Below are 26,447 nucleotides of genomic sequence, written 5' to 3' on the forward strand. Positions count from 1 at the left end.
TATATATGCGTCCACGGGCGGTAATGTCACGTGCATGATTTTCTCGACGGAGAGGGTGAGGATGAGCGAGCAAGTCCAGGTCTCAAATAACAAGGACGCGGGAAAGCATGGCCAGTCCATTAACACGCCACGGAGATATTGGGAGTTGACCAAGAGAAGGTATGTTTCAAAATGAGTAGATTGCATGCCTCAGCCGCTGCACATTTGGTGCTGAAAGAAGTCCTAGATACCCATTTTCGCACGCAAAACCCAACTTTTGGAAACGTCAAGAGTAAAGAACATCAAAAAGTCAATCGGTCCAGTCATGTCCACGCAGCCGCCTTCCCTAGCACCAGAACTCATGGGTATATCGCAACGCCTTTTGCTGGCCACCAGTTCCGTGAAATGATCGCAAGCAATCCCGCAGAACCCCGAAAGCAAGATCCACACCAAAACCCATCGCCCGAATAGCATGCACACATCATCCAGCCTTCATCGCAGGGATGCCAAAAGCCTAGTCGTCGCTTCACGTCCTTCTCCAAGAGCTCGTCAAGCGGATGTTCAGGGCTCGTCGCCGTGCGCGTCATACACACCATGCTCATTCCCACATTCACCTAAAGCTTCAACGGCTTCCTGTAGAACGGGCCGCGGTAGTTCTGAAGCCCACCCTCACAGTCCAGTCCCAGGAACGGGGAACCATAGTCATTTTTCAGGAACCGCTTGTCCTTCTGATCAACATAAACGCCCTCTTTCATCGCCGTCTCGGACAATCGACCGTTGACACACGCAATGTCCAGCTTTTGCGGGCCCAGCTTCTTCAGTATCTTGATGTAGATTTCCTTGAGCCGGAGGACCTCTTCGCGTTGGCGACAGTACTTGAATCCATAGTCGCGCTGGAGACATGCAGGAGGTTCGTCATCGGTGGGGTCTTGAATGAACTGCCGCAGACGCCATACGGTGGAGCGCTTGCGTGGTGGTGTAGTGAGGAAGGCTTTGAGGTAGGGAAAGAGGTCGCGAAAATGGCTGTATTCGTACTGATCGAACAGTTCGACGATGGAATTTGTTTCCAAGGCAGCCTGCAGTTCGCGGAATGCGGCTTCGGGATCTTCGGCCTCCTTCAATATTGCGACGTACAGCCCTGCTAGCTGCCTTTCTTGCTCTTCATCCTTGGCGGTCACGAAGCCGAAACTGAACCATGCGGCTGTCTCCATCTGTAGCAGCCTCTCTCTGAGGACGGTGCCGACGAGTTGCGCTGTCTCACGCTTGGTTGCGGGCTGCAGGCAATGGAGTGCAAGGTCTCGATCCTTTTGATTGAGGTAAGGCTGCACCGCGGACATCAGCGAACCGAGGCTGGTGGGGGCTGGCTGAGGAGGAGGAGAGGGAAGAGGAAGGGGAAGAGAGGGTATGATAGGACCTGCAATTGCCGTTTCGATCGCTGTCGCTTCGTACTGCTGCATCCGCTTCGACTTCTCTTTCTTAGGTGGCGAGGACGGCTTAATGGTGTTTGGTGGCGTCGCACTCGCCATTGGAGTCGCGAAAGATACGTTCTTTGCCGGTGAGCTGGGCCTCAGGTGGAATGTGACGTTCCTGAATGTCTGCGACGACCTAGCAGCCCGAATCAAGGTGCTGTAGACACGCTCTGGGAAGCCGAGGCTGCAGATGAGATCGAACAGCTTGTTGGCGAAGTAAGTCCTCTCGAGGATGTACCTCATTCGATCTCGTAGGTTGAGAAGTACCCTCGTCATAGTCGATGCAAACTGAACGAGCTGATTCAACTCCTTCATTGAGCCATCGAACGCATGGACGTCATGAGATAGCCTGATGATCTTATCGCCGAGATCTCGATCCAACAGTGAGCCTTTTTTGTCCATATCGTCGATGCCGAACATTCTCGTAACGAGCTCTTCAAACGTATTCCGGTTCTCGTCGAAAGTCTTTTGTATACTTCGTATGACTTGTTCGACTCTGTTATAGTTGAAAAGAAGGATGACATCCCATAGTTCTGAGCATGCGTGATCGAGTCGCGGTCCTACAGATGTTAGCAATGAACGCTTGCGGCAAGGTATAGCATACCAGACGGATGCATCGCAACAGCGGCCAGCCCATCTTCGAGCTCGCGCACAAATTCTCGTAGTCCTTCATCGAGCGCAACGCTTGGCCGGGGCGACTGTTTGTCTCTTGTCAAGAAGATGTCCATAGCGTTGCCGGTGTGTATCTCTCGTATGTTCGCTGCGGTGCCTAGCATCTTCGACAGGCGCCTTAGGAAGCGGTCCTTGAGGCTTAACGGTATACCTAGTCCTTTAGTTGGTACGATGCCGGTCGAGTCATCGATGAAGTCTTCCTCGACGAAGATGCCATAGGGACTTTCTTCGCAAGCTTCATTCCGAGGCGCTACGCTCGCTGATTGCTGCTGTTGTAGAGCCATATTACCGGGGTAATGGATGTCCTTCCGTTGAAGTGAGACGTAGGTTCGAGATAAGGTGAGTTATCGTTAAGAGTAATGCTCAATGCTGAGAGTGTCGTCGTCTGAGCAATGGCCTGCGCAGCCAGTAAGTATACATATCTCTCAAAGTGTATCGAGAAGGAAAGACTCACCGCTTTGATGCGCAGCCTCGTCGAGCGCACAATTACGTCGTAGTTGCCTTTGCTCTCGTTCGAAATCACTTCTCCGCCTAAACGTGGCCGACTTTCCTGCTGAATCGATATATCGTGAGGAGGGTTACTCCATGACTTATATCGTTGACGATTGTGCAATAAGGCTTACTTTTGAGTACTGTCCGAGTGTGGTGCAGGAGATATGGAGGTCCAGGCTGAGACGTTGATATAGACGACGACAGCGGGGATTGAGGCGGCTGCCTTTACCTTTACCTCGCGTTGTCGATGCGCAGCATGACGTAATGCGCTCGCAATATATTGGCGGGAGAACCGCGAGAGGATAGTAAAAGGTAAGAGGTAAGAGAGCGGTATGGCACGGGGCCAATCTGGATCAGTCTGGCGCGTTTGAATCCGGAAGGAGCACGAGCGAACGGAGATAACCAGGATAATGGGAAAACGAGACGGTGTGAGAAAGGAACGAGTAAGGAAGTCGCACATGTGATACTTTCCATGAGCTTCTTACATTGAACACAAGGAAAAGAATAAAGAGGCTGCAAGCGATGCTAATACAACAACTGAGCCCGCGCCAATATATGCAAACGCGATTTAACCACCACTTCTCCTCCCCCCAATCCCCACCTCTTTCCCACTCACCCATCTACCCCCCAAACCCAAACACCTCCGCCGTACTCAACATACTCATCCTAGTCCCCCACAGCGCAATAACAATCAACACCACATCCACAACCAGCAGCACCACAGCCCCAACCATAAACCTAGGACAAAAAATCCTATAAAGCATAAGATGCCTCCTCAAATGCCCCGCCCACATAGTCGTCGCCAGATTAACAGTCGCATAAAACAAAACATGCGTAGCCACCGCCTTCGTAACCACACTAAGCAGGCCCTTCTTCTGAGGCTTAACCTTCCAAAGCACACACGCCGGTACCGCAATAGCACACAGAATCTGTGCGCCGAACGTGTTGAGGATAACGATGATGGGGGTCCATGGGTAACGTATCTTGGTCAGGGGGATGAATGCTGATTCCCATTGGATGGAGGAGAGGGTGGCTTGGTGGCCTGTTTTGAAGAAGTGGAAGGAGCCGAGGAGACCGAGGACAACGGGGCCGATGGCGGATTGACGCAGGTTGTTTGTGTCGATGATTTCGAAGAGGGAGAAGAGTTGCCAGACTAAGATGCCGATGGCACCTGCGCCCATGGGTTTCTGCAGGACGGCGACGGCGAGGTACCAGATTGTGATGAGGAGGGCGTAGCGCGAGCCGTGGACGTTTGCGAAACCGTGGATGATGACTTCTTCCTTGGGGGCGCCGTTTTCGTCGACCCCGCCGTCTTTGTTGATGATGACGTTGAGGAGGGGCTTGGACCAGTTGTAGATTGAGTAGCCGAAAGCCATGCTGATGGCGAGCACGATCTGGGCGAGGAAGCGCTTGGTGATGCGGATGATGTTTTCCCAGCCTGGGGCCCATTCGCCGTCGTCGGCAGCGTCGAGCGCCCAGTATGCGGCGGACATCATTAGGCCGAAGCGCAGTGCGAGACCTATCCAAAGGGTCGCGTAGTGCTGGTAGCTCTTGGTGCCGTCGTAGTAGCTCTTGATGAACGTGGGGATGAGGATGGCGGCGGCTACGGGAATGGCGAGTTGCCACGGTGCTGATGTAGTGGACAGAGCGGATCCGTAGTATGTGGACTTGCAGTATGGCATCTGCTCTTCTCTGCACAGTCTCGAGAAGCTCGCAACCCTGAGCAAGATGGTGAACAAGATGGAGTGGTAAGCGCCCAGAGTCCGGTCTGAAATACTCTTTCGGCGGAAAGATGAGATAAGCGCAAGAACACCAAAGGTGGTCAGGAAGTACAGGAGAATCTCGTCCTCCCAGATGGTGAATGAGTTGGCTGCAAAGCCGCCAGAGAGCGCAAGTGTGAAGATGACACTCGTCCATCCCCAGATGCTGTTTGGCATCGGAGGCATGAGGCGGTAACTCAGCGAGTAGAAAGTAGAAGCGCAGCCGACGATTCCAGTGAGAGCAGAGGAGAGGACAAGGACGTGCGACTTGGCGTCCACTGGCATGAAGATAGTAAAGCCAACACCAACGATACCTCCGAGGACCAGACCGATGGCGCCTCGGGTGAAGAAGACGGGAGTGACGTCGGCACGATCTCCATGCAGAATCCTAGCGTAGAGGGCAACTACTATCAGAATGGCGGCCAAGACTGTGACACCACTGACCATTCTAGGAACGTCGAATCGAGCCCAAAGGTCGCGGCAGATGCGGAGCGTATCGCGCTGGTAGGCACCGAAAGCTTCGTACGCCTGGCGCATCTCGTCACTGTTGGCCTTGGACTTTCCGAGCGAGTTCCACGCGTCATTTGCGTTCTTCCAGAGGGCAAGCGAGGAAGCCCTTGCGCTATCAGCAATACCACGAACTTTGGCATACTCATGCTGGTAGTTGTGAATTTGCGCCGCTGTCAGTCGGTTGACAGTAGCCAGGTTCTTATAGTCAGCGCCGTCCTTGCCAATGAAAGCTTCTTCGATGGGTTTTCCGAGATTGTTGAAGGGTATGGGCATGCCTAGAAGAAGCGAGAGAGTCGGGACTAGATCGATCTGTCCCACTGGCCGGGTCTTTGCGTTGGCTGGAGGCGCGACATAGGCAGGGTTGCTGCGCCCGAATACACCCTTCTTCGAGTACATCCACAGCGCCGCCTGGATCTCATCATCTGACTCTCCTCCATGGTCACCCTTCGCGTCCATACCGTGATCTCCCATAACAACTAACAGAGTGTCGTCATCGATGGACCTAATCATGCGCTGGAAGACCTTGTCCATCTCGCTCAACTTCGCGGCCATGGCAGGGTGATCGGGTCCGTAACGGTGTCCAGCATGGTCCACGCCCAGATAGTGGCCAAATATGACATCCCACTTGTCGGCATTTTCAGCCTGCAAAAGTGGGAAAATGTGCTCACTCACGCCATAGTCGACAGTGTGTAGGTCCCAGACGTTGAACGAATCGTACGCGTGCGTGAGGTTCGGCTCGAAGTAGTCCGGGAAAAGGGCGTGCCATGTGTCGTCACCGAGGTGAACCATCCTCTTGCCCGCATTCTTCAATTGACCAACCAAGTTATCCTCAAGAATCTCCTGGCCCGCAAAGTTGCTGCCCACATCGATGAAGGTGGGCAACGTACCCGTTGTGAGCCCCTTCAACCTCTGCATCGTGGCCGTCGGCGGGTCAGCAATGAAGGGCAAGAGGAACGCGTTCTGAGGCTGGTTCCTCGCCGTCTCGTAAAGCACGGGGAAAGCATTGTGGAAATGGCGCGGAGCGATTGGAGGGGCTTGGGACGGGTTCTCGGCTTCGACAGCGAGATCGACAGGTTCGAATTGTTCGGGGAAGGGCACAGTGAAGTCGTATCGCAGCGCGTCAACAATAATGACAACTGCTTTGTTGAATGTCTTCGGGTGCCAGCACCCCTTTTCCGCCTCGCCCGGTGTGTACGCGTTCGCAGAGTCGATTGGGGGAACGGCGCACTCTGACTTGTGGTCGAGTACCAATCGCGTGAGAAGGAAGCCGCTCGTGAAGAGGTAGATACCGAGGATGTGAAGTATTCTGGTAGCGGTTAGCGATGCATGTCTTGAGGGGAAAGCCGGGAGAGGGCTGCGATGGAGAAACCTACAGTATGAAGGTAAAGAAAGCGACAATGATACCATGAGCAGCCTTGAAGTGCACCTGTCCAAGCCTCTTCGCCTTATCAGGATCGTGTACAGCTGTCCGCTGACCTTGCGACGGCTGCTGCTGTTGTGGCTGTTGCGCCGGCTTCTGAACTTTGGGCGCGGTGCTCCGGCCGGCGGTGATGTCGGACAGAGGCGTGAAGACCTCGCCGTTCTCCATGACGGACAGAGAGGGGTGGCCAATTGGCGCTTAGCAAATGCCAAATGGAGATTCAATGGGATTCAAATGGCTGAAGAGGCCTCAAGGAGCGACAGGATCCATGGGGAGAAAGTTGGTGCGGTGTTTACAAAAGTGAGGATGTGTCGCAAGCATCCACAAGTGGATCACCCATTTCGCCGAGCCTCCGATGTCATGCATCCGCCATCGAGGTACGCGCCTCGCGCCCGTCGCTAGCTGTGCTTGGGACTTGTAATACGAGCCTTGACATCATGCCTGCATGTTCCCCGTTCGTACCAGAATACCCAAAGACCCTGCATGCGCTGGTGCATTCGCGTCCGTCTTACATCACGATCAAATGCACGCGTTTTGTATGTCTTGACAAAGGATTGTATTGGCTCTCATGCTGCTCTGCGCAGTCGCTAGAGAGTGAGTTGTATATCATACATTAGTGAATAAGAGTTATGTAAGAGGTGTAGAAACCTCGTTGAAGAGATGGCCAATCATCAGGGGTATACAGCAAAATGGCCAGTCAACTCCGAGAATATACATAAATGGTGTGCCCTGCCGGCTATGCCACAGCTTCAGCAGGAACGGAGAAGCTGACAATCAGCGCGGTATAGCCGTCATCAAGGGTAGTCGGTCGTAGCCAAGTGGCTGGGAGGCCCGGGCTGCTAGACTTTCCGTAGCAGCAGTCTAGCCGGGTGTTGAGATTGGTGTCATGAGATTCATGAGTAGTATTTGTCGTCCTTCTCCTTCAGTCCGCCCATGCGATCCAGGTCGAGCGAGTCGAAGCGGTCTGATGCGTCGCGCTGGTAGGCTGGGAGGTCCTCTTGTACGGGCTCCAGTCCGACACTGTGGTCTCCAACGCGAACAACGACAACGCGACCCGATTGTTGCTTGCCGGACTCGTCGACCTCGTCGGGGAAGGTGATGCGGATCTCGGGTACCGGGCTGGTAGGGCTGTCCATGAGGTTCTGCTTTTCGGAGTAGGTGATGACGGATTCCCGGCCCTTGTACGGCATCGCAGTGATAGTCAGGCGGTTAACATTTGATTGGCGCTTCTCGTAGACGGGGAGTTCTGGGTCGTTTGCGGCTTGTTTCCTGCCTCTGCGGACGCTGCGGAGGAACATGAGGCCTCCTATGCACAGCATGCCGAGGAGGACAAGCATCATGAGGGTAACGAGCAGGGCGAGGTGGGTAGAGCTAAGGCTGCCATCCTCGCTGCGCTTGATAAGGTTGATGTTCATCATTATGATATGGGTGGTATTGTGTTTCGTTAGGGCGTGTCGATGGCGTGCAGATAACTCTGGGTTTGGTAGTGTTGATTAAGGAGTGTAGTTGCTGTTTGCATGTTAGTTCCCATTGTCCTGGCTCGCATTGCTTCTGTTCGGTGTTGTGGTTGTACATTCGCGCGGAGGCTTGGCGGAATGTGATGGACGCCAACGGGAACAAGCGGATACGCACCTGATAGCACCGTCGGTTCGCAAGCTGGTGGATTGATAGAGAACGAGAGACACAAGGTGGGAAAGAGCGTAATGCGAGATATCGCTGAAAGAGTGAAGCGATAAGTCGACGAGGGAAGAATGAGTGAAGGTGGGCGAGACCGTGGAGGAGGTGAGCAAGGAGGTCGAGATGGGAACCAACGTTATTTTGAACCGCCTTGCGGTCACCAATGCAAAATGCAGGTACGATGCACTGATAGCGAATCAGCGATCGGCACTAAGGCGCGCACCTTCCTCTTTACCTAGTTTAGGAGAGGAAGCCGCCCACGCTAAGCCGCGTCCGTGAGGCACAATAAGATGACGGTAGCACGCTCATCCTCTCGATCTTATTTTTGGCTTCGCTGGCGCCAGCGATCTCCCCGCCGCTGCCGCACGAGACCACAACAATCAGGGTCGTCCTTCTGCGATGGTTCCCAAACCCGAGCCAAAGTAAAAACGCCGTCGCCGCAAACAGAGCAAAACAAACAACGGTTATAGCGCGTGGAGTATTTTCTGATATGCAAGGGGCGGTAATAACGAATGACGGGGGTAGGATTTAGCCAGAGGTCGAGACTCTCCGGTGTGGATCGCCAGTGGATCGTGGCCAGCACGTACTCCTATTGCGCTCGGTTGAGGCGACCGCCCCAGACTATGTACTGTCACCCTCACGACGCCAATCTGGATGTCACGTTAAGCTTATCGAGTACGAGACGCGACGTGTTTTAGACTGATTGTGACAACGGCGTGGAGACGAGTTGACAGCGCTGGCTGAGACGAACGTCTTGCCCGAGTGCGGAGCGATGCAGGATTATGCTGGTCGATAGCACATGCCACAGCAACGCGCGTAATGAACGATGGATTTGTGGACCACTTCCAAGGCTGGCGCAGGGAGCACCGTGTGGTGATGGAACTCGAGCCTCCTCAGGCACGTCTCTCTTGCGTTCGACAAAGCCTTGAAGCAGCCCTTCATCACCGCAAAGTTGGCATAAGGCTTCCGCTCCACCCACAATGTCGCAGTCGTCAGCAGCGCGCAAGTGACACGAGGGAATTCGTCATGGGCCTACGGATGCAGCCAGGCCGGCACTTGGCTTCTCCACTGCGCCCACTCGGTTCCTGTCCCCGCCGTTAAACATCTCATCGTCAGGCCCTGCGTTTGAGCCTTCGGGACGTTTGATGCCTTCCCGCCTGCCTGACGCCAAGTGACCCCTTGACTCTGGGGCTGTCGCATGTCGTCTTCTAGAAGCGATGAACTGTCTGCGATTGAGGGGAAATGCTGTCACCGGCTCTTCTCAGACAGCTACATGTCACTGGATGGTGTTCCATCGTGACCTCGCGGCGATCAACGGTGGCTTATCGTGTGTAACACCAGTCAACGCAACAAGAGCGGTGTAGATGTGAAGCTTCATGACGGACACAGTCAGAGGAGGAACTTTATCACGAAGAAAGCACTTGGCGATTGCAGCAGTTTGCTCTGCCTGTTGGCCCGCCAGCGCAGCACAGCTATGAACACAGAGCGGAGATGGGAGGCTCACTGGACGCCTCGCATCCGCCTTGCAGCCTTGCAGCGCAAACCCGCAGCTAGGAGGCGTTATATTTGCAGGGAGTGTTGGCAGCGAGGACAATCCATGGATAATCTAGGTCACGAGCGTGAGAAGGCTTTTCTTCATCGATCAAACCCACAGCGAGTGCGACCGTGGTTGCCGTGCATCGTCTGCTGTGCCTCCAGGCAATCACGTCGATGAGTTCCTCATGTCCATGCATGTCACTCAGGCTGCATCGAGGTCAACCAATTCGCTCCAAGTAAGCAGACAGAGGTCAATTGGTCATCGCAGAAAAGTCGACGAGGGCAACACATGGTGGGCGTGGGTTGGCTACCGAAGTCTTGCGGCTACCAAGAATCTTGTCCCGACGGCAAACACTGGCATGCAGGAGGGTGAGGGCGTAGCAGAGGGTGCGCTTGGACGTGGCGGCAGGGTGGTGGTGAAACACGACGGGCCTGTAGATAATGCTGAGGGTCTCCTATCCATGCATGGGGAGTGTCTCAGGCTGCCATAACGACACCTCGCATCACAGAGGATCGTCCGGATTCCGTTGCCGCATCGTCCCTGACTCGCTCTTGGCACACGCGAGCGCATTGCAGCCGGTGGGCGCAAGAGGAAAGAAAACGGAAGATATTTGTTCTTAGGGAGATCATACCTTGGATTCCAATCGCACCTTCGACCCTCTCCCCAAGCCTGGCCTGCATCCAAGCACCCGAAGACCTCTAGGCGACGCTTTCGGTACAACCTGAGCCTTAGCGTTTCCCCAGTGCTTTAGTTGCCCTTAGTTGCCGATCCTATCCTCCAGGGCAGTCGCATCTTCATCACCAAAAACACATCTTCCGAACCCACAGCTGGCGCAACCCTCTCCCTCAGGCTGCGCCCCGAAACCTCTGCGCCCGCTACCAAACTCGCGCGCCCGGCCTGCCCACACACACACGCCCACCGCCCGCACGCCCGCCCATTATCTATATCCTCCTCCCGCACCGCTGCATTCGTGCCCTGCCTCCCGCCCTTGCACTCCCCGCCGCTGCATTTGGTCATCGCACCCGTATGCGTCCCCCGCCTGGCGCGCAACATCATTGCTTCAAGACTAGCATGAACTGTGCCTAGGAGGACTACATCACCCACCCGGACCTGCATACCTCGCCCGCACCCACGGCCTCCTCCCTCGGACGTCCGCGACCACCTCTCTTTGTTCGCCGCCGCATCCGTGTGCACCACGCCGCCGCACAATATATTCATAGTCCCTCACTATACCGGCTGGAAAGAGCGTCCGTATTCTCTGCCCCCGCACCTGCCCTGTCTGCGCTGACGCCTGAGCCTAGTCCGACCCTCGCACTCGCGCACGCATAAGCCACCCCGCGCATCCTCCACCGGACTGCACTATATTCTCCGCTGCCTAATAACGTCACTCTCGCCTGTAAATGAACAGCACGCCCGGTGATTCCAGCCGTAACATGGCAGTCATGTCCGCCAATGTGGGTAGCCACTTCCCTATGCATGCAGTATGGCGTACTGACACTTGCTCCAGACTCGACCGCGCGACTACTCCAACGGCATCTCGCTCAACGGCACAGACGCCGAGCGCTCGCACGCATCCCCGTGGGGAAAGACTATCTGGAACAACTCCATCGGCTCGTTTGGGCTTGGCTCCGCTGGCAGAGACAACTCGCGTCCCCGAGGTATGCCACTGTTGGATTATGACAAGTGCAACGCTGACCCGCGCCCAGAGAACGGTGCCTCCGCAGACTTGGTCGAGGGCAAGACCGGCTCAGGTTCCCTCCTCGCCAACTCAGAGACCGAATGGAGACCCACCGCCCGACCTGCTTGGGGTGAACACCGATCCGGCAGCATACCGCACGCCAGGAGCTCCGGCGTATCACCAGCCCGGAAGCGATCTGTCGCTCAAGCGCCCGTCCAGCAGTACAGCGACAACTCGCCCTCTTCCTTCTTCCCCTCTGCGAGGGGCTCGCTGGCAGGCCAAGGCTCACACGCGAGACCGGTGAAGCCATTCCTTGACCCCACCACCTCCACCTTCACCTCGCACCAGATTGACTCCCTCAACACTGGTTTCACCAACTTTGGATTCGGCCAGACAGATGCCACATCCCAGCGCCCTGATACCGGCGTCACATCGTGGCCAGACACAGGCTCAGTCCACTCCCCAAGCGAGGACCGCCGGAGCGTAGCAAATTCAGAGTACTTTGCGTCCTCCAGTGGAGCTGGTTCACAAAGCGGAAGCCTGCCTCCGTCCCGGCATGGTGCTGAACCCGCACCCTTCGGCCAGGCAGCAGATGCCTTTTCTAGGCTCTCTCAGCTTCCCCGTCAAGCATCGTCTTTTTCCATGGCCAGTGGCCGCGCCTTCCAAGAACGAAGCGGATCGATACAAAGCGAGTCGTTTGGCACGTTCGGAAGGCTGAGCCACGAGCAAGAGCAAGACGCGCGCATGGGACCGAATAGGTCGTTCAGTATCAACGCATTCACGCCAGCAGCAACACCCGGGCAGGACATGAACGGTGCGCTCTCCAGAGCAGATGACGGCAACTTCAGCAATGCAGGCACATACACCCCAGATGGTTATCCCAACCACCAGCTCAACTCGCAGCTACGTTCCTCTCAGCTTGACAACAGTCGGAGTGTGCCGAACGGTACTGGCGTTCGTCAGAGTCCGTTCTACTCTCAGATGAGCACACCACCTGTGTACGACCGTCTCAACCCGTATACCAGCGAGCAGATGTTGGCGCATCCCAACAGCGTCACGCAGCTCCAAAACAAGCTTGCTGGGTTCCAGATGGCGCAGCAGGAACGACGTAACTTTATCTCTCCGAGCCAACTTCACCAGCAACAGTACCAGCACCTCTTTCCCGCAGCTCAGCTCCAAAACCCGTACCAGTACCAGTATGGTCTTCCCAACGGCCTGCCCCTTTCCGCCATACCACAGCACATGAACGTGCCTTCGATGCAGCCCATGCAGCCTGTCCAACAGCAGCCACCCAGGGGTCCTCGGGAGCAGCAGGTCGGTGATGGGCTCGGCGCTATGAGCATCGAACTGTCCAACTTCAAGAGGGAGCAAAAGCAGAGCAAGCGATGGGAGCTTACCGACATCAAAGGCCATGTGGTGGAGTTTGCCGGAGATCAACATGGCTCCCGCTTCATCCAGCAGAAGCTTGAATCAGCCAACAGCGAAGTCAAGGAGAGCGTCTTCAGGGAGCTTGAAGAGAACGCGCTGCAGCTCATGCAGGACGTTTTCGGCAACTACGTCATCCAGAAGTTCTTTGAGCATGGAGACCAGGTGCAAAAGAAGATTCTAGTTGCAAAGATGAAGGGTCACGTACTTGCGCTTGCCAACCAGATGTACGCTTGCAGAGTAGTGCAAAAGGTAGGTTCCTCTTCCCCACGACTTGAGCATAGATACTAACCACACCAGGCGCTTGAGCACGCACTCACCGAGCAGCAAGCCGAGATGGTCAAGGAACTCGAGAAGGACGTTCTCAAGACCGTGAAGGACCAGAACGGCAACCACGTCATTCAGAAGGTCATCGACCGGGTACCAATGCAGTACATCCAGAAGGTGGTCGAGGCTTTCAGAGGCAACGTCGGCGTACTCTCGGTCAACTCGTACGGATGCCGTGTTGTTCAGCGACTACTTGAGAAGGTGCCGGAGCCACAACGGAGATTCATCTTGAACGAGCTACACGCAGAGGGACCCAAACTCATCACCGACCAATACGGCAACTACGTCACCCAGCATGTCATCGAGCACGGCTTGCCTGAAGACAGGGCTAAGATCGTGGCTTTGATCAAGGCGCAGTTCCTCCTGTTCTCGAAGCACAAGTTCGCCAGCAACGTCGTCGAGCAGTGCCTCAAGTGCAGCGACGATGCGCAACGTCGTGAGCTTGTATCGGTCATTCTTGCCAAGAACGAGCGAGGCGAGTCAAACGTCATGAACCTTCTCAGGGATGGCTACGGCAACTATGTCATCCAAAAGATGTTGGACACGCTCAACCGCGATGACTACGAGAAGTTCGTCCAAGCACTCAAGCCTGAGCTTGAAAAGGCCAAGAAGGTCATTCCCGGCAAGCAATGTGTCTCGGTAAGTTGTTGCGTGACCTAGCCTTTCCTTCAAGACAGTCGACTAATAGATGTCCAGGTCGAGAAGAAGATGTTCCGCTACGATCGCATCGACTCTCCGACCATGCCCACACCCGCTCTCAGCAGCACTGCGCAGTCGCCGCAGAGCAGCTCCCACCCAAGCACGAACAACTCCACCGTCGACGAACCCGTACATAGCGCGCTTGCGAATGGCAAGTACAGCGCCGCCAACGCCACTGGCGGTGTCAGCATCGAGGACACCGTCCTATAGAGCAACCCGCCCTCCAGAGATACCGCCCACATAGGCCTCGTAATCCGTGAACGATACCCGTCACTCGCCACACATTCCGTTCTACACATCCATACTTGACTGCCAGGGTCGGCGGCATACCTGCATTCTACTGTCCATATACCATACTTATTACTTTTGCCTTTCATTGTTACATATCACTACGATTACCGTCACGTTCCATCATTGAACGGCCACGAAAATCAACGTATCGCTTTCACACACTTTTCCCCCCAAAAAGAGCTTGGAGTCTTAATTCTGTTGTTGTTGTCATTGTTGCTTGCTTCTACTGCTCATCTTCATCCTCTGGGAAATATCTGCTTAGGCAAAGGGCATGGCATCGATGGGGTATGGTTACCACTACTGTATTACCTCATGAAATAATGGGTGCTTGACGGGATCTGCTTTTTTCGGAACGGGCGTACATGGGGAGATATTCCTGGTTTCTGGTTGGAATACCATGGGAAAGAGGTTACTGATCTCGTAGATGAATGGGTCTCTTGGCGAAGATGGGTGTGGTGTTGTACTATATACTACACATTCATAACTTCACCTAACGGTTCTGTCGATATTTGCCACCACGTGAAGTATGTGGTGATCTTCCCGAATGACGGACGGCTATGAGTGGAGGCTACGGCTGACCCGCAGTTTTTTTGGGGGCCAAACGTCTAGTTGCCGCAGCTCCCGAGGTCATGCAGGTGTACTGACTAGCTGCTCTAGCTTGGTGGCTATATAAAGGTGTCTCAACTTGCTTCTTCGGCTGATCATCAAACTATCTTTTCTTCTTCCACATTACCAAAACTTTCTGTGGTCAGGCTCATGGTGTGTTTCAAAATCTTGAAAGCATATTGCCATGTTCTCCCGTCGGTCTCCTGGGAAAACAAAAACACTTCCAACTCTTCACTATGATCTGCTTCGAAACATGGCAGGTTGCATTCCATGCAAGCAGACGAGAGTGGTGTGGCAGACTGCGAAAACAAAAACGGTTGTAGACGTTGTCGATGAGTGCGCTGCTCTCCGCGTCGCAGTGGCTATAAAACCAGTCTCGTGGACGGAGACTCCTTCCTGCATCTTCTTCCTCTGTGATACTAAAAATACAAGAGTTCATGGTGATGTCTGGAGACTCCAAAAACTCAAGAGACGAGTGAACATGTCCTTTGTTCGCTTTTGCGCCTTCTACAGAAACGTCGATCATGCCAAACGATGTTGGATTCGAAAAAGGATTGCCAAGTTTGGATGTCTAGAGACCTGAAAAGGCCAATTTTCAGCAGGATGTCTGCCGGCTCGCTCCTGTTCCTTCTACAAAGGAATCGACAACTCCCTGATGCTGGACTAAAGATGAGTAATAACACCTTGATGTCTGGAGACTTCAAAAGCTAACAGGGACCACTTCATGTCTGTCGGTCTGCTGCTGTGCCTTCTGCAGAAGATAGAAAGAACAAGTCAAATGTTCTGCTTCCGCTCCCTCGCCACCCAAACGGGCATTAGCGGCATGCTGGACAGTATAAAAGCTCGTCGTGGTGTGTCTACTTTCCTCGCATTATCTCTGCATTATTCTTCCAGAATACCAAAATGAAAGTCCAGCTTACACATGTGGAGATCCTGAAAACCGACCCGGTTCGTTCACATGGCTCGCTCGTCTTCTTTCCTCCTTCTACTTATCAAAAAGATACTCGGCAATCTGGATGTCTCTGGAAGAAGACTGTCGCTGCCCTAATCTCCAAAGCACCAAACTAAGCACAATGTGTACGAGTCGAGAATCTTGGCCTCGCTGGATACTCAAATTACAAGTCTGCACATTTATAATCAGCAAGATGGCTGGTTCGGTCTTGAGACATACGCCAACAGTCGTATGTGCGGTTCCGGCCTTCGACTTCCTAAACAACATCCTCGGCATTCTGTTTACCAAAACTCACCTAGGGAAATGTCATGTTTGTGCAACGCTGTTTAGCACTTCATGAGTGTTGGAGTGCCTGTGCGGTTTACGAAAATCACTGGCGAACTTCCAATGTCGTGTGTGCGAGAAATATGCTCAAGAACTACCCATGATCTGTGCGAGAGGACTTGCGCAACTTCAGCCATTTGATCAAAATCAGAAGTAAAGCGTGAACGACTTATTTCGTTCTGCTCTTCGCTCTTCTCGCATCTCGTCCGCCAGCAAACACATGTTATTACCTGATATGACCGTGCTCTTGTACACGGCCGTTGCTTATAAATACCACTCCCTCGTCGCTCTCCTCCTCTTCTTCTATCAACATTCTCCTGGTGCGCTTTACAAAAATTTCAATCCGGCCAATCCATGTGTGCGGCTTCGAAAAAACGAATTCAGCCTTCTTATGCTGTGTTCTCCTCCGCTTCTCTTCCCGCGGTCTCAAAATTCCAATCTTTTGCTTCATGTGCCAGCACTATCGCACACCCTAAAACCACATGGACCGCTTGCATCTAGTCTGTTGCAACATAAATACCACCAACTTCGTCCCTCCATAGACTTCATGCTCCTATCTCCCACCGGCAGGTACGCATTACCAAAAGGACGAACTAGATCACACATGAGTGTGGACTCAAAATCCAACACCATTCTAATCATGTTCTCCGGCTGCCTCCTTCTTCCCGACTCAAAAAGCCACTGTATCATCATTACGTCCAGCACGATCATTCCACTCTGCCTACCACACTACTCGACTTCGCTGCTCTATAAAAGCTACTAGATTCTTCCTTCCGAATACTGTCTTCTAATATTTCAAACCACCAGTTTGCAAACCCAAAACTAACACGCACTGATCGTGATGAGTGCGAGTCCAAAAACCTGAGACATAGAGAGAATGGTCTCGGCTGCCCTTCCGCTCGCTGGGCTGATCTGAAATGCCTGGTTCATGAATTCCATGGCCAGGTCCAGCTCTCCGGTCTTCTTACTTTACTTCCTTCTTTTGGAAGTATAAGGATCTGATAGCATCTGTCTGGATGATCTTCTCTTCCTTCCACAACCTCTTTGCCTACGAAAGACCAAATTCAGATTCTTGAAGGGTTATGTGTGTGAGTCCGAAAAGTTCTAAATGCAGCCTATATGTTCTCGCCTGCCTTGCCTTCCGAATTTAAAATGTTCGCTAGATGTTTTATGGCTGGCGAGATTTTGCGCGCTTCTTTGCACGTTACGGCGCGGCAGTTGCATGTTAAAACTCTCCTTCTCAGGAGATTCTTGCCTTTCATTCTCCACCGATCATTATTCGAGATATACCAAAACTGAAAAGGATTTTGGTGATGAGTGTGCGCCAAATTAAGAGTCAACGATCTTATGTTCTCGCCTGTCGGCTCTCTTTCACGTCCAAAACCATTATTCAACTGGATCATGGCCGGCACGATCTTGCGTCCTGCAGACTTGCTTGACATGTATCAAAAGCCAAGAGGTGCAGTCTCATGGCTTAAGAGGCAGAGGTATCTCGACGTACCATGGTGCCGCCGCTGGGCATAAATTCACCCCTTTCGCGAGCTTTGTTCTTACTTCCTATTCTCTATCCTCTGCTCCGTATCATTAGAAAAGTAAAGGGGAAAAGCATATGAGTGTACACCAAAAGCCAGATTCTAATTCGCTATGTCCTCTTCTCCCGTTTCTGCTCACGATATCCATCTTAAACATGGGCAGAGGCTCTCCATGGCCTTCCCTGGTCTTCCACACATTCCTATCATACAACCATACCGCGGCTGGACACGATCGTTCTTGAACAGCCGCCTCAGGTCTTCTACTTCCTACCCTCAGCCGGAAGGTCTGCCATACCAAGAAATGCGACGCTGTCTTGGATGAGTGCGCAACAAAAGAAAAGACTGGGCTTATGATGTCTGCGCTTCTCCTCCTGCTTCTGAACCATACGCAAGTACGTAAAAGCCGCTACACGTGTTTGCCATGGCTGCACAAATAGGTCCCACAACCATGTCATACTGCGACGCTAAGGTTAGACATAAAAGTCGCCCGCCTGTCGCTCCAAGTCCTTTACTTCACGCACTCGATCTTTCTGTCCAAATTACCCCAAAAGAGCTATTCGACAATGTAACGGAGCTTGCTTCAAAACAAATGCGCCCAACACCAATGACTTTGCCTGCCTGTCTTCCCGCGAAGTGCAAAGCACCACACATCAAGACCAATGGCTACCAAAACACACTCACACTTTGTTATAACTATGAAACTCCAGTCGCTTATAAATACCTCCTCACTATCACCGGTATTCTCTTCCTCTTTCAGACTTACTAGCTAGTTTACAAGACTAAAGAAAGGCTTCTGAGGAGTGTATGAGTGCGCTCCAAAAGTCCTGGACAACTCTTCCATGTTCTTGCTCGCCTCTCGTATCGCAAGGTTTCAAAGAACAACAGCTTTTGTTCGATGGTCGTCACATGTTTCCAGGCTCTTTCCATTAATCTAATGTCCCGCTTGCGAAACTGGATATTTAAATTCTCATGTGCTCGCCTGTCCTGTTCTCCAGGGGCCCTAAGACGTGTATTCATACGGCCTGGCGGGTACGAGTCCTCCTGGGTCCTTATATGAAGCTGCTCTTGTTGCTGTGACTGTCGAATTGGTACTGATGTTGGGGTGCAAAGCGATGTGGGAAAGAACAGATATTTAGCTGCCGAAGGGTAAATACATACTCATTCACGCTTGCTACCCGCTCCTTCCTCAATTTCAGTCATTTATGGTCCTCCATCCCGTCATTTACGTCCCTCATTCGGTGGCTAGTGGTGTTCAAGGCGCGCATCCCTTTTCGTTGCAGGGCATTGTTATGCCAGACCCGCCATATCTCATTCGAAGATGTTTCTGATAAAGCACAGTACCGCGCAAATGCGGTTCTCTCATGACCAGCTGACATCAATGCGCATTTTCAGGGGTCGGTTCCTTCCTAAATAAGATTGTTGGACGCCGGACGTAGTCTGCGATATCCTCCTCCTTGGTTGTTACCACCACGACTTCGGTGCGGTGTTGGCCGCGGAAGGGTAAGGTCATTGATCCGCGTACGTAGTAGTAGTGAGGCCACTGATGACCATGGAAGTCCTTTGCCATGTCAAGGTAACCCGGGGCGACTGTAGGACTGGTAGCATAAACCTCGACGGGCGAACTTCGCGCTGCTAGGTATCGTAGGACCTCGGTCGCTAACTGACAGTATTGCACCGCGTGTTCGACTGGATTGTCGAATTCAATGTTCTCCTCCAGTGCTAGCAAATGGGTAAAACGCAAGCTGCCAAGCAGAGGAAATCTGGCTATCACGTCCAAAGCCTTTGCAAGGTCTTCGTTCCGAGGAAACAGGAATGGTACGCCACGGGTCATAGACCTGATGTCGATAGCAGCGACATGAATACCGAGCTCCTCTATCTTTAGACATCCAACTAGAAGTGTCTCGAGCTCGGTAGCCGTGTAGAAGTGGTTCCTGGCTTCGGATAGCGGAAAGCGATATGGACGATACAACGGATCCAGGTGGAGAAGTCGTAGCGTTTGTCCGTGTCGACATATCTTCTCGACATTGACATGCTGAGGATTCCGAGTCGCGACAAACAGCCTCTCCAGGCCTGAGAAGCATCCGATAAACTGATTTAAGAACTTGACTAAGTCTGGTTCTTCGAAAGATTGTATCAAACACAGCGACTTCAAAGCGAAGCTGTCCAGTGCGGAGTATTCAATGCTCAAATGCTCTAAAAAGGACGAGACATTGATACAGTAGCTTATCTCAAGATCTGCAAGAGACTGGAGATCAGTGATCTTCCCCAGATGGTAAGGGCCATCGAATAGGTTGATGTACGACAGGCGAAGGTGTCGAAGCCTCAGAGGTATGAAAGTACTAGGACATTTCCACCTTTTAAGAGAAGCCAAGTCTCGTAATTCGGGATTGGATGGCTTGAACCCGTTGTAGTGTGCAATATTAAGGGTCTCCAAAGCTGGTGTGTTGAGAAGCCAAGCATTAAAGTCGTCATCTTTGGCGGGTGTAATGGTCAATTTTCGAAGCTTATTCAAGTTGCCTACAAGGAAGCGAGAGTCCGGACGGCTATGCCGCAGTCCAGGGTGCTGATATGTAAGCTCTTCAATCAGATTTTGAGAGCGAATCAAAAGGCCCAAGGCCCTGGGGTCCCCAGTCGGTAGCTCCACGGTGCGTAATGTGTTTTGGGCCAGGACAGCGATCAGCTGCAGCACCTTCTCGGAGACATCAAAAGACGTAATCTTAAGATTCCTGACGTTATCGAGAAATCCATTAGGTGGAGATAACAGTAGCGCGTCGAAATCGCGACCTCGTTCCTGGAGATGGGAGCTGAAAGTCTTCCAGAGCACAGTCGAACTAGACTTTCGCCATCGTTTGTTGGCCAGTCCAAGGTTCTTGAGCGCATGGCCTGGCAACTGCATCTGCATTAGCATCATGACAGTATTTGATCTTGCTGATAGTTTACCAGCTCGCACACCTGGAGCCGCAGCTCCTGTGGTAGCTTTCCAATGTAACCTTGGACACTAGGTACTAGGGCCATGTCGAGTTCGCCCGATGCTTGCGGCATTTTGGTTGATGAATTCGCTGGTTATGGTGCAGTCCAGGGTAGAGTCGTGTGGTCAGTTGATCGGTCGATGAGGAGTAGAGCCGGTGCGGGTGAGGTTCTTATTCGATTTTTGCGCGCGTTGGTCCCTGCACCGGCAGGAGCGTAGAATGAGTGAAATCGAAGTCAGCCACAAAGGGCTGCGGCGTGACCAACGTGAGTAAGTTCCCATTCACTCACGACCTGAATAATCAGTTGCAGATTGCATACCCAAGTTAGTGAAGGCGTTGCAGTCACTTGTTCATGTGGTTCCAGTCGGGCCCAATGTAAAGCGCGTCCGGAAGACATCATGATGGAAGTGCTTGCCAGCACTGCATCAAGCGACCAATATCTGGTCATACTATTCCTTAATGAGCCTCATGAATAGCTGTCGGAAGCACCACTGCCCATCTCCTGGTAGCGTTCGAGGTACGTCAGGTTAGCGGGTACCGAAGGCTGAACGGGACGCGTCGCGAGACAGAACAATCACGCGACGATGGTAAACCTGGGACGCCATATGACTGAGACGAGAGGTATCTACAGATTTGCTGAAACCGAGAAGAGCTGGCGGTAAGGCGACTGTATGGTGCGAGATGATGGTGGAAGAACAGGCGTCTCGGGGGCTCGGAGATTGACTTCAGCAAGCACCCGTGCGCCACGCTATCCACATTTGGAAAAGCCCGACGCGTGATGTCATTGCGAGCTGTGCGCCCAAAACTCATCACAATATTTCGCGCATTTCGCAGGAGTTGGGGAATGGACACGAACATGGAGATTATGATATTGAAACGTTTTGGTACTATTCTCCTAGCTGTACAGTAACATGCGGTATCCGCTACACTCTAGAAGCTGACATGATGCGCCCATAACTCTCCCGAACACTAGGGGCGCGACAAAGAGACTCGTGCTTCCTGATATGTATCGACCACATTAGACCAAAGGACGCATTGTCTTCCATCTCATGACTCTGTCACCATAACACACCGCGAATATCCTCCGGCCACCTTTGTCTCCAGTCGCTTACTTCCAGAAAAGCATATCCTCATGTTGGCCTTGTCCTAGCATGGGAACAGCAAGAGCACGCGAAACCTGCTTTCCTCCGCGCATTGCTACTGTCAGTATTCCGCGACGGTAGGAGAAATCGGGAAATGAATGCCCATTCATGTCCATGAAGCCTGCCGACGAGTATGTATCTTCTGGCCAGTAGCCCGGACCAAAGGCAAGAATCTCGATGGACGATTTGTGGTCCGCAAAAAACTCCATGATGACATTGGCTACTTGTTGATAGCGGAGATGATGTTTGTGGATGTTGTAGTCATATATCTCCTCCTCGTCCTCATTTTGTACTTGAAACAAAGGATGGGTGATACGGAGGTTGCGGAGGTTGCGTAGCCGGGTGAGAGGTAGCTATGATGAAGTCAGTGTGTCATTCACGGCCAATGTTGGCGTCATCGTGGAGCACCTACTAAAAGATCGGAAACTTTCACATCCTCCTGTAAACCTCGTCCAGTATCGTGCACATTGAAAGTGTCATATGCAGTATAGTCTACAAGGTCCCAATCAACAAGATTAAGACTGAGCGCTTCAATGTGCGGACAACTTGCCACGAGCCTCTCAAGCTCTTCAGGCGTATAACGTTCGACGTTTCCCGTATAGAGACCTCTGTAGTCGTGAAGATTGGGGAAGTGATCAATGTGCAGGTAGCGCAGAGATTCTCCATGACGGCAGATGCTAGCAATAGACGGGCGCATGGCCTTGATTGTGGTGATGCAGAGAGTCTCGAGTGTCGGAACGGCTTCAAGAAAGTATTCGATCTCGGTGTTAAATGGCTTCTCTCTTCCCAGGACGCTCAATTGTCGGAAGATGACTGAGTTGAGTGCGGGCTTGTCGCATTTGAGAAACTCATCGGCGAGGCACTGTACGGTGCGCGGCATATCCGAACAGTTACTCAGAAGCAGACTTTGTAGGCTACTCAGGTTGGTCATACCGCCGAAGCAATCTTCTTGCTTTTCGATGAAAGCAGAGTGGATCTCGAGATTGCGTAGATCCAAGAGCACTTCCAGTTTTGGCATACTCCACGAGTAGGGTCTTCCGTTATGTGCATCTTGAGCCTTGGGTTTGATTGCGAGTCTTCGGAGAACGGGAGTGAAAGCCAAACATTTGGCATCGGCATGGCGATCTGCTTCTTGTGGTAGAAGTGTCAAATCTTCCAGCTTGTCTAGATTTCCTTTGAGTAGCTTGTCGTGCAAAGTCGTTGAAGGAAACGAAAGTTTCGATAGCTGGGATTGAGTTTTGAGTATAAGACCAACCATACGTTCGTCAAAATTTAGCGTGGTCGTGAACGCTCGAAGGCTGTTTCGAGGTAGCGCGCACAGAAGCTCAAGAAAACGAATTGAGATATCCGCAGTGGTGGGGAAATGACCTTCCTCATAATTGTGTCCGTGAATATCCAGGTCCTTGATCATGTCTAAGATATCATCCGAACGAAGTAGCGCATCGATCGTGCTGCCCTCCCAGAGATTGGTAGTGAATGTGTTCCAAAGTACCGTGCCAGCTACAGAACTCCATGCTTTGTTGACCAGACGAGCATGTACTTGATCATCGACTGGGAGCTATAGTTCCATTAGCAACTGCACGTCACATCGCACAAAGATAGGAAGAGTTTATAGCTGCTTACAAGTTCGCAAATCATATGTCTAAGCTCAGTCGGCAGGACCGTCGTATGGTCGAGCATGGCAGGCGCCGTCATCGTAGGAGCTTGATACGCTTGTCGGTTGCGCGATTCGCAAGGAAATGTATGGTTGAAAGTAGCCCAGTTATGTGAGTAGAGATAAGATCAGTGCTCTGAAGGTAAAGAACTCAGAGAAACGAGCAACGCTACTGCTGTATATACAGGTCCGCTTTTACCAGGCAACGGGCGTGCACAGGTCTGCTGTTGAACGCATTGACTTCTCGCTCCGGTGAAAGCAACGAGTCTTGACGGACAACGAAAGCCGCTCTGCAGGAGGGCGCCTGGAGGGCCCTCTGTCCAAGGCGTTGGCCAGGACACTACGCGGCGTTGAAGACTGTACTTCGAGATTCCAGAAGTGACGTTATCAATACTGTCATCTCTCTAATCGCTGTACTTTGTGATCAGCATCAATAGTTATAGACGTTGCCCAGTGTTGAATCGAATGGTGAAAGGAAATATCGACTGGGAGCTGTGTCAACACTTAACGCGCTGGCACTAGGCGCTCACATCACAATCTTCCATCGAAAGTACGGGTCCCAACTGCAGAAGAAACGCGCGCATCGCAGATGCAATGAATCTGTTGATGGAATGACGATTTCCTGATTCGTTCAAAGGTCTTTCCGCATGCTCTTCACTCAAGTCTTGCTGTAAACCAGGAAATGGTCAAACAGCTGTCGGTCGTCAAAGTATCCTCCGTGCGCCGTAGTCGCCGTCGCCGTCACAACTTCGGTAAAGTCATTTCCTAGGAGCGCTTTGACTTGCGCACGAACTTGGTCGAGAAGTTCAATATCCAGTATCTCGCCAGCAAAGTCATCAAGATGGAAGAGCTCAATTTCGAGCGTCTGGAGGTCAGTGCACACCCGGATGAATTGACTGTAGGGGAAATGCACTTTGACACGAAATTTCACCCCGCGGTACTGCATGTCGTCGCGTCTAAAGCCGATACTGGGAATCGCAAGAGCGACTTTGAGCGAGTGGGCTTGCGGTGCATTTCCTACGTGATTAACCAGCAATCGAAGCCACTCATCCTCATTTCTTGCGAATGTAAGATGTATTGTGCCATCATATCGGTGAATGATCGAGAACGTATGGACTGGACGATCGAACGGCAGGCGAGCGAATGACATGCAGTTGGCGAATTTGGGGCTCATAATCATCGTGTCTGGTGCATCTAGTCGATGGTTGCGAACGTCGATAGATTCTATCGGCCAGAGGTTCCAATGCGCCTGTTTCCGGAATACATCAATAGCTTCGTCTAGAAATCCTTTACTCGTCAACAGCCAGATAGGTAAACAGGCGTGTTGACCTGGACGCCACGGAGGTTCTTCGTATCTAGCTGCGTCCCAAGCCTCCCGAGTTGTCAAGTCGCTTTCGTCCAATACCGCTCCATCGTAATAAGCGAGGATACCAGTCTGACTATGCGTATGATAGGCTGCGATGCGGTTGTTCATCTTCCAAAGTTCGTCATAGATCATGTTGCGAAGTTCTGCCGGAAGTTCGAAGAACTCCGACATGATATCCGGGCTTGTCGCGCGAGCTCGAGCTTTTGGATTCGCTCTTTTGCCTCTTTTCCCTTTGCTCTTCGCCATCTGATATTCCAGCGGAAGTTCTGCGTCGACTGAGAGATGCAAGAACAGGCTACTATTGCGGGGTAATCGCAACCGCTTTATACAGCTCACGGGGGGTTTGGCGTCATCGCAGCAAGCGGACAAACCTTGAAACGTATGGTCACGAGGACCGCAGGCCGGATAACATGTTTCTCATGCGTTCTGGGCCGTGTATGTTCCCTTGACATACTTGCATATGTTCTCAGTACGATGTCCACGTTTCATGACCGAGCGCATTGGATGTCTGGAGCATCAGGCAAGCCACCGATGCAACACCAGGCCGTGCTCTGAAGGCCTTGTGCTTGCTCCTCTATTTCTCCTTGTATGTATTGCGGATCGTGAGGCGCGAGTGATCTACGTGGTTGGGGGTCATTGGACTGCGAAGGACGAGTAGAGGGGCCGAGGCTTCCGAGGTTGTACTGCGATGCGACATTAACGTTCACCAATGCAAGCTGTAAGTATACGCCGTCCGCAAGCTATGTTGCTAAAAGTCTTCGCTGACCTTCCGTACAATGCATGTCTTCAGTAAGGCGTTCTGCGCGTGGGTACTCAGTCCGTTCCAGGGTTAAGACGACCGGTGTCGTGATGCGCGATAAGGATCCTGGTGGTTGTGTTGCGCGTACAAAATGGTGCATGTTGTCCATGAAGCGTGCACACCATGATGCGCAGTAACGCGCGTGTAGGATGCGTGTAGGTGTGAAGTACCCAGGTAGGTTGAGCAAGGGTGTGGCTAGATGTGAGAGATCGCTGGGCGCGCGAGCAGCCCAGGATGCTAGTTAAGTGCCAGATTACATAAGACGGGAAGATCGTCATTTCGCAACCTCACTTCTCCCACCAAAGGTTCTTCGTGAGCGCTGCTTACAAGTACTTCGATTCTTCTGGTCTCTTCACTGTAAGACAAAACGAACACTTTTCGATATACCAAGATCCTGAGTAGGTATCACAGGGCACGATCAGTCCATGATGTGGGAATCTCCAGACCTTCTAAGCTCATGCTGAATAAGTCTGTAGACGTTCGCGCATCATCCCGTACCGATAATAGCCATGGTCGTGCAAATCACAGCTCATTCTTTCGAATTTGCGACGAGATCTGCCAGTTTGGACGCATGGTCCGCTCATAACAGATCGTGTAGTCTATTGTCCTCCCCATCAAGCATGAAACGTTCATGATGAGATCAGGCTACAGTGTCGACCTCTTTCAAGATACTACTCACGATGTGCTGCACACCCTTCGCCAATAAGTAAGCACTTGAATCGACACATCCTTGCATTGGATGTGAGCAATCGCTCCTGCGATTCTAGGAAGAGTTGGATAGCCCCACCAGTAATCTGTTCCGCCACAATCTCGACCCCACAGTCCAAAAATTCTCATCGCAATCTTTCTAGCCACCACCTTCCAACTGCGCTGTCAAAGTGGAGGCGTGCTACCTCGCTCGCGTCGCATGACGGTCATATTTCCGGCTTAAAAGCATGTTCTCTCATCGAAACAACAATCTTCAATAGTATAGTGGTCAGTATTTCCGCTTGTCATCTCGGCCTTCTGGCTCTTGACAATTACGCGGGAGACCTGGGTTCAATTCCCAGTTGGAGAGATTTTACGACTTTCTTTTTGCCTTTTTTTCCTGTCCATTCTCTTTAACCCTGAGCTCGTGGGGAAGACACAGCTACGGGCAGCAGCCATTTCTTTTTTTGCAAAACTACG

General features: G+C 52.3%; 6 protein-coding genes and 1 non-coding gene across 7 annotated transcripts; 2 read left to right on the forward strand and 5 right to left on the reverse strand.

Annotated features, from left to right (window-relative positions):
• Window positions 1-593: 593 nt before the first annotated feature.
• On the reverse strand, window positions 594-2,404 carry J4E84_008376 (uncharacterized protein; the record flags this gene model as incomplete). The annotated part of the gene is made up of 2 exons (XM_049390952.1): window positions 594-2,008; window positions 2,053-2,404. 2 exons carry the CDS (start codon window positions 2,402-2,404, stop codon window positions 594-596), a joined length of 1,767 nt encoding a protein of 588 aa, XP_049241294.1.
• Window positions 2,405-3,232: 828 nt separating this feature from the next.
• On the reverse strand, window positions 3,233-6,470 carry J4E84_008377 (uncharacterized protein; the record flags this gene model as incomplete). Its single annotated transcript, XM_049390953.1, has 2 exons — window positions 3,233-6,188; window positions 6,256-6,470. 2 exons carry the CDS (start codon window positions 6,468-6,470, stop codon window positions 3,233-3,235), a joined length of 3,171 nt encoding a protein of 1,056 aa, XP_049241295.1.
• Window positions 6,471-7,195: 725 nt separating this feature from the next.
• On the reverse strand, window positions 7,196-7,720 carry J4E84_008378 (uncharacterized protein; the record flags this gene model as incomplete). Its single annotated transcript, XM_049390954.1, has 1 exon — window positions 7,196-7,720. The coding sequence occupies one exon, from the start codon at window positions 7,718-7,720 to the stop codon at window positions 7,196-7,198; it is 525 nt and encodes a 174-aa protein (XP_049241296.1).
• Window positions 7,721-10,988: 3,268 nt separating this feature from the next.
• On the forward strand, window positions 10,989-13,855 carry J4E84_008379 (uncharacterized protein; the record flags this gene model as incomplete). The annotated part of the gene is made up of 4 exons (XM_049390955.1): window positions 10,989-10,997; window positions 11,024-12,871; window positions 12,920-13,585; window positions 13,643-13,855. 4 exons carry the CDS (start codon window positions 10,989-10,991, stop codon window positions 13,853-13,855), a joined length of 2,736 nt encoding a protein of 911 aa, XP_049241297.1.
• A 4,870-nt stretch (window positions 13,856-18,725) lies between these two features.
• Window positions 18,726-20,392, reverse strand: J4E84_008380 (uncharacterized protein; the record flags this gene model as incomplete). Its single annotated transcript, XM_049390956.1, has 2 exons — window positions 18,726-20,240; window positions 20,291-20,392. 2 exons carry the CDS (start codon window positions 20,390-20,392, stop codon window positions 18,726-18,728), a joined length of 1,617 nt encoding a protein of 538 aa, XP_049241298.1.
• A 1,035-nt stretch (window positions 20,393-21,427) lies between these two features.
• On the reverse strand, window positions 21,428-22,719 carry J4E84_008381 (uncharacterized protein; the record flags this gene model as incomplete). Its single annotated transcript, XM_049390957.1, has 2 exons — window positions 21,428-21,814; window positions 21,874-22,719. The coding sequence occupies 2 exons, from the start codon at window positions 22,717-22,719 to the stop codon at window positions 21,428-21,430; spliced, it is 1,233 nt and encodes a 410-aa protein (XP_049241299.1).
• Window positions 22,720-26,238: 3,519 nt separating this feature from the next.
• Window positions 26,239-26,337, forward strand: J4E84_008382. The gene has a single exon. It is a non-coding gene; the product is annotated as a tRNA-Asp (tRNA).
• The last annotated feature ends 110 nt before the right edge of the window (window positions 26,338-26,447 follow it).

The sequence above is a fragment of the Alternaria hordeiaustralica genome (assembly GCF_023758085.1).
Source record: "Alternaria hordeiaustralica strain BMP 2776 chromosome Unknown scaffold_21, whole genome shotgun sequence".
Lineage (NCBI taxonomy): Eukaryota > Fungi > Ascomycota > Dothideomycetes > Pleosporales > Pleosporaceae > Alternaria > Alternaria hordeiaustralica.